Here is a 7754-nt window from a genome sequence, read left to right as displayed (position 1 = left end):
GTGTATAATGATGTGATTGTGATGCTGTAATTCTGAGTGTTTTATGTGCTGCAGAACAGGAACCTGCTGTAAAACAGCAATTATGCTGAGTCAGGCTCGATTTTTAATAATCTTTTCCTGTTAAATAAATAAATCAAAAATCAAATCTTATTTACCTGCTGCTTCCAAGTCCAGTTTAGAAAATAGTTTAAGCTTTAAAACAGGGCTATTCAACTGGTGGCCCGCAGGCCACATCCAGCCCCGAGTGACCGAAGTCCGGCCTGCCAATTGGTTTATCGTTCTCTCAAGCCAGTTTTCTACTTTAATTACTCTAAGTTATTTTAGTTAAACACATTTAGTAGACACATTTGGAATCTACAGAACCATCAGAATCTTGACTACAAGCTGGTAAAAACATTTCTATGCACACTCAAGACAATTAAAACTACAAGCTGTTGAAGATAAAACAATGAAAGTAAAAATAAAATTGATTTAAATTTTTGAAAAATCAGATACTGTATGTCAAAATTATATTGTGTTAAATAGGAGGGATAATGTGTTATTTTTAGTTTTGATATTGTTTTATAATCACTACTTTTATTACATACGGTTCTGTTTGTTGTATTTATGATTAAATAAAAATTAAATAAACAGTTTCAAAGGCAACAGATACTTGGTTTATTCACATAAAGATTGTAAGTGATGTATGTTCGGCCCTTTAGCTGTTGACCTGCAGTAGCTGTGGCCCCCGGAGCAATTTAGCTGAATGGCCTTGCTTTAAAATATATAATCCTCCATTCTAAAAGTCAGGTTTAAAAGCGAGAAAACAAATGGATTCCTGCTGTACTTTACTTTTTTAACTTTATAAACTGGAACTTTGCGCAATTGTATTGCAATTGTATTGTATTGTGTATTGTATCCACTTGTATTGTGCAAACTGCGCAATACAAGTGGAGACAGAACAGGGTTGAAACAACTGCGCAATCTGGAGGCGGAACTTGATTTCTCCGCATTGTCTGTCTTGTCCTGTATTTGAGCAGGATATGAGGAAATTCAGCAATTTTGAAAAAGAAAAATATTAAAAAGTGTTTAAGTTAATTGAAAATGTGTTTATAGTACAAAGCATTACATAAATATGACAGTTTAATGTGTTTAATATTGTTTTATCTTTTTAATTTCCATGATGAAAGTAGTGACCGCACATCACTGGCTGCATCCTCATGAGAAAAATAACTTACCCCCTAAAGTCCCACATACTTCTCAGGTCAAGAGTCAGTGATCTCTTTTGTCTACCTTAAAATGTCATCATGATTTTACTCTTTATCCTCTGTTTTCTCTCAGATAAAGTGTTTCACAACCAGGACAATATCTGTTAGAAGTAATCATTCTTGTTGCTGTTTATCAAACATCATTCTCTCCTTGGCCCAGTTGTCTGTCTGGATAACATACTGTATAAATGTGTGTATTTGAATCTGCCTCAGGGCACATTCAGCAGGTAAAATAAGTATTGAATACGTCAACATTTCTCTCAGTAAATATATTACTAGAGGCGCTAATGACATGAAATTTTCACCAGATGTTGGTAACAACCCAAGTGATCCATACATACAAAGAAATCAAACCATAAATGTCCAGAAATGAAGTTATCCNCATTGGTGAATGCCACAAATTCTCCTAAATCACTCGTACGCACAATTTAAGAACAAATCTGTGCGTACGAACGGTTCTTGCATGAGGCCCAATACTGTTTCTATGCAGGAAATACCACGTAGAGCTCAGTTATTGTTAGCAGTGCTCARCTGTAGCATCAACACGAGAAATGGGATGTTTTGTGTTTAGTTGAAGTTAAGCATGAAACATTGAATTTAATTACAGCAGGCCCTTTGAGGGTCACCATAATGCTCATGTGGCCCTCTGTGAAAATGAGTTTGACATCCCTGCATTAAAACATAAAGTATTAATTCATATGACCACACAATCAACAAATGACATCACCTGTTTCAAATGAAATTATCTGTTACTTTTTATCATTGTTCTTCTCAGCTGCAAGTTTCAAATGAAACATCAGATTTTTGGCAAAATGAAAGAGTTAAGACCAAACCTGAATCATCTGGGATTGTCAAGTAAACGTTGGAGAAGATGTAAAAATCAATACATTTTTAGTTGTAGTTTCCACTCTAAACTAATATAAGTCACTCAGGCTTTTTGTCTCCCTCCAGCAACATCAAGCAGGTCTGACCCGTGAGTTCAAATACTGCACAGAATTAACGGCTTAAAATCTAAACCCCATTTATCCCTCAATTATTGGTAAGATGAAGCCAGACGTAGCTGRGTCTGAAATATTCATCTGTCTCTGAGTGGCTCGTTCATGTAGACCAGAGTGTGTTTGCTTGAAGGAAATCACTGGTCTCCAGTGACGGAGACCCCCCAGAGGCAACGTGGGCTCGGTGCAGCTGTGGAGTATAAAAGCAGCACAGATTCCGAGGAATAGAGAACATGGTTGTGCTACGTAACAAGGAGGCTGCTGGTCTGGAGGGAGGAATTTCTCTGTGTTCTTTGTAACTGCATGACAGGAAGTCACTTTCAGGTAAACAGCTTGTGTTTGTCTGGAACAACACAAGACGAGAGAAAACATATATAACAGCTGGATGATTTTCTTTTGGAAAGTATCACAAATTTTGACAATCCAACACAAATTGTCAAAATCTGAGTGTCGCTGATCAACTCCATGGATCTTCAACGGTATGTACCATAACTTTTATAAGACTGATCTGATTTTTGTTGAAAACTGAAATTTGGCTTTTAAGATGTGGGTGAAAAGCTTAGTTTGTTGCCATATTAAAACAAATAAACTACTTGTTAATGAACAGAGGAAACCAAAACATATTTAAAATTTTAATAAGTGCAAAAACATGGTTTCTTGAAACTGTTTTTACTTTAACACCTGGCTTTTCAGTTCTTCTGGGGTTTTTTTTTCACAATACTTCGTACATATTCTAACAAGGTTGAGTCAGGTTTTCTGGATGGGTTCTTCTTTATTGAAATGTTTCATCTTGTATCCAAAAGACTTCTTTCGTCTGAGGAACATCAAGCAAACAGTCCTRTAAGCAGCACCTTCACATAGGAGCTGCTAATGAGACTGATATATGTTAGAAGGTCCTCAGACTGAAGAAAGCTTTGGGATGAAATAAACTATTTTTAACATCAAATAAAGATTTTTAAATCAAATAAACCACTTAAAACAAAACATAAAAGTTGAAAGTTAAACACAGGTGGGATAATATGTAAAAATGTGGTTTGACAGCGGGACCCAACAACTTCAAGTCAGGGCTTTTTGTATGTTAAAAATAGATGTGTTCATCATTTTGTGGTAAATAAAGAGACATGTTTAGCCTGGGAGTTTGTTTGATTTCATGCTGATCCTCCTGTTGGCTGCTGCAGCTCTTTATTTGCATTTTACAGGAATGCATGTTTGGTGCTCAGCTGCTGCTGTCAGGACTTGCTCAGATTTCCCTCCTCTCCCTCATCAGAGGAGAAAACACTCGTCCTCTGAGATCCCACAAGAGTGCACGCTGGAAATCTGTTTCTGGGCTGCATTTTAAAACATGACTCCGCGTCCAGGAACAATGTTGWCAYGCTGGTCTGGCAGGGTTAGAACCGTTCTCCTCAGGGGGAGGCGGGGGATCATTAGAAGGTCTCCTTGAAAACACGACAGGTAGTCAAGGTTTTAGAGCAGGTGTGGGGGTGGAGGGGGGTGTGAAGCTGGAGTGGATGTTTTCACCTCTGGATGTGTTTCGACATTTCCAAATGAAAAATACGGACGTCAAAACAGGAAAGGATTTCARAAAATTTGGAAGGCTGAAGAAAACCAAGACCATAAGAAATGTGGAAGCTGATGGCTCATGTGTGTCACCATATAACCACATACCTGAGTCTCGCTTCTTCCAGACAAAACAGACTCGAACATAACAGCCTCTATTTGAAATCTAGAACTTCATTACGTTTCAAGAAATTTCTACCAGTTTTTAAACGTTTGCATCGTTTTTACTTTGAAGCAGGAAACAGGTCGATGGGACAGTAGACACTTTGTTGGCTTCTTAGCAAAATAAACCGTTTTCGGGCAACATAGTTGTCTCCAGTGCTGCTTTTGGACATCGGGCATTTAAAGTTAGTCAACATGTGGTGTGGTGTGAAATTATGTAGACGAAATGATACGTAGCTTCCTGTTTTGAATAGAAAACTCTTGAGCTCAGACACGATGGAAGTCGATGAGAGCTGGGGTGTTCACACTTTGCACTCCTAAAGCAGTGCAAGACAAAGTGGCTTAAAACAACACAAAAACGCCTCAGAAGAAGAACCGTCATGGTCTGAGGTGAAARTTTTGTGGTAAAAACTAAAAAAAGAATAAAGAAATAAAAATCCTGCATCCTGTGATCTGCAAGAACTTTGATGCTTCTGCTGTGAAGCTGTGGAGTTTCCTCACTCAGTTTGTTTCGATATCATCATGTTTGTGAGATTGATTTGTTTTTTGTACATTTTAAACACCACGTAATGTGCTTCCCAATCAGWAGGATAGTACAGTGCTTTAATTCGTATAAATTGGCCCTCGTTAAATTGGTCAGTGTTTTGGTTTTGTTGTGTTTGAGGATCTGACTTCTTTTTCTGCTGGAGGATATTATCGAGATATTTTGGGAAAGATGGGTCTCATCCTCTATTATGGGGCCTGAAAGTCATTTTGCTACAGAAAAGGGTCGTGGTTAATCAAGTTGGCGCGCTGAATAATTTTATTATTTCTAATCTGGTCATTTCCCCCTCATTTTAGTGTTGTGTCAGGCGAAGAAGGGACATCTGGCCCAGAGCGCAGCTGTGATGTTGACRATGCAGCACCTCACATCCCCGGGCGTGGAGGCCTCCTCTGAACGCGCCGTCATGGAGTCCGACACGCACTGTCCACACAACGGCACGTCTCAGAACCCGGCGTCCGCCAGCCTCAACATGACCCTGGGCATCGTCTTCAACGTGGTGGCCCTCGTTATTCTGGTCAAGGCTTACAATCGCTTTCGCCGGAGGTCCAAGGCCACTTTTCTGCTCTTTGCCAGCTCCCTGGTGGCCACAGATCTGGCCGGACACGTCGTCTCCGGAGCGCTGGTGCTGAGGAGGTACACGGCGAGCTCTAAAAGTAATTACACGTTTAAGGGGGACCCTGCGAACCCAGACGCGCCCTGTCAGTTTCTGGGAGGCTGCTTGGTGTTTTTCGGCCTGTGCCCGCTCTTCCTGGGTTGCGCCATGGCTGCCGAGCGCTGCCTGGGCGTCACCCGGCCTCTGCTGCACGCTCGTCTGGTGACCACGGCCAGAACCAAAATAGCCCTGTCCATGATCTGGTTCCTGGCCCTCTGCGTGGCCCTGCTGCCCTTCTTCCACCTGGGTGACTACACCTACCAGTACCCGTGGACGTGGTGCTTCATCCAGGTGATGAACAACATTAAGTCCACCGACCTGGCCTTCGTGATGCTGTTCTCTGGACTGGCTTTCAGCTCTCTGGCTCTGGCCTTCGTCTGCAACACCATCAGTGGGATGACGCTGATCCGGGCCAGGATGAAGCAGAAGTCCAGCTCCCAGCGCTTCTCTGCCAGGTCCCACGACACGGAGATGGTGGTTCAGCTGGTGGGCATCATGGTCACCTCCTGCATCTGCTGGAGCCCCCTGCTGGTGAGTCTGTGAAGGGTCTCATTTAATGCGGGCCTATTTTACATATTATTTATGTAAACTGCTCAGGGTTGCAGAGAGAATAGAAACTGCGAGAATAATGTGTTYATTTCAAAGTTTGTATTTTTATGCAAATCAGATCTTATTTCAGACCGTCTTTGCCTTTCAAATTAAATGTATTAATTTTAACACTAAGCAATTAAAACTAATGAATTTTGCTATGTCTTCAACAACTTCTTATTAAAATGAACAATGGCTACAAAGTAAATTTGTTATATATACAATATAATTCAAATAATTTATATTTTGGGTATCTGTTTGGCAGAAAGCAAAAATTTCGAAAATGCAACTTTTCCGGAAATGAACAAATATATTTTGACAGTAAATAAACTGTGTTTTTATTAACATTTTTTCATTAGTTTGYCTTTCATAAAACAACAAATAGACATGAAAGGGGAGCAGTTGCATTGTTTTCAGTAAAAACATAAAAAAAGATTAAATGTTTTACCAGACAGTCACGTTTTTCATTTTTTAAATAATTGAGCCATTTTTCTGTGAAAAGCTTGGTTGGTTTAGTTGAAAAACTCTTAGGTTTATTCACAGAGCATTTAATTTCTAAAAATGTATTTATATCGATTCTGTATTTTTGTGCAATGTTTTTGTAATGAATACAAGACTGTATTTGGAAAAAAAATCAACAAATAAAAAAAATCTTGAATTTTTTTATCCAGTCTTTAGATTATTTTCTTTAAATAATAAAAACTATTATAAAGGTTTGCGCCACTCTCATTAATCACCTAAGATTTTTCAAAATCTTTTTATTAAAAAAAGCATTTTCAAAACAATGTTTTTATAAGAAGTTAGCATTAATGTCATTAAAGCAGAATTAAATTAGAAAAACAATAAATGTTTTTGCACAACAGGAAAACCATTGAATTTTTAAAGAAAATTGTGTTGTTCTTTTAACTACACATTTTTTTAGCTCAAGATGTATTTAATTCTTTGCTGATGAACTATCTCCATGTCTTCATTTAAAGCACATTCCTGAACTAATTATAACACAATCCAGTTTCATTCCTAACAAAACCACTAGACGTCTGGTGAAATCTGAACYCTGAAAACATTTAGAATCTGAAGGTTAGACCGGGTCATTTTATGACAGGAAATAATTTGACAACAACAAGAAAACCACGTTAAAACCTGTTGGTCCAAATTCTGTTTCAGTAAAACCAGGTGTCACGTTATATGAGCTCCCCTGCAGGGTTTCCATATTTTTATTTTTATTTTTTATTTTTTGTACCACCAACCAAAACGTGACAACATAAGAAAAATATAATCAAAGAAAGTAAAGAACTTCTTTGTTCTGGACGCCTGAAAAATAACCTTTGTACAAGTCAGTGGACTGAGTCAGTTCTTCTGTTTCCTCTAAAATGCCATCCAACAAGAATGCAAGCTTGTTTTCAACAACAGTTTAAAGGAATAGTTCAGCATTTTTAAGTGGTGTTCTGGAGAAAATGTGTGATAGATTAATATCTTACTTGAAGCAGATCTTTGGATAGACTCAGTTCTGACCCGACTGATGAGCAAACAGCCAGGCCTGTTTATTATGGTCTTGCTCAGCTGCTTCACTCAGTTTTTCTGTGAGAGTAGATGAACAAAAGTGAGAATGGTAGAAAGCAGAGCTGTCTGTGCTGCTCACCCTCTCCAATGTGCAACACCACCTCATCCTTAGTCCAAAAAAGATTCATATAGTCACCATTTAGGTGTTATTTTCTTAACCCAAGCCAGGACAGGATGCCATCTTCCCTAATATTTTAAACTAGTTTATGTTTTGTTTTAATAAAAATATAACTCGTCATATGAGGAAAACGTGAACAGGCTTTCAAAATTCGATTCTGAAAAGTAAATTTAATGTAAATTGCAGAATGTTGCAGTAACTGGCCGCTCTTTTCTTTTTTTTCCGAGCAGTTTATGTGTTTTTCTGCACTCTACAGTGACATCCACAGTAAACAAGTGAGCATATTCTGGCTGCTGCTGCAGACTCCTCTCTGTCTGAGTCTGAGTGATGG

The 7754-nt window shown here is 38.7% G+C and overlaps 1 protein-coding gene across 2 annotated transcripts in view; it reads left to right on the top strand.

The window, feature by feature from the left end:
- Window positions 1–2339: 2339 nt before the first annotated feature.
- LOC106517831 (prostaglandin E2 receptor EP1 subtype) overlaps window positions 2340–7754 on the top strand; it is an 11584-nt gene continuing 6169 nt past the window's right edge. Inside the window, exons 1-2 of one of the 2 annotated variants that reach the window (XM_014008857.1) lie at window positions 2340–2721; window positions 4802–5688. In XM_014008857.1, the coding sequence (XP_013864311.1) occupies window positions 4849–5688 (840 nt within the window). In that variant the 5' untranslated portion in view covers window positions 2340–2721; window positions 4802–4848. The remainder of the gene's footprint in view (window positions 2722–4801; window positions 5689–7754) is intronic. The other variant, XM_014008858.1, reaches the window with a different exon arrangement.

This window comes from Austrofundulus limnaeus, unplaced genomic scaffold, assembly GCF_001266775.1.
Source record: "Austrofundulus limnaeus strain Quisiro unplaced genomic scaffold, Austrofundulus_limnaeus-1.0 Scaffold53, whole genome shotgun sequence".
In the NCBI taxonomy this organism is placed as follows: Eukaryota; Metazoa; Chordata; class Actinopteri; order Cyprinodontiformes; family Rivulidae; genus Austrofundulus; species Austrofundulus limnaeus.
This window is presented reverse-complemented; position numbering and strand designations above follow the sequence as displayed.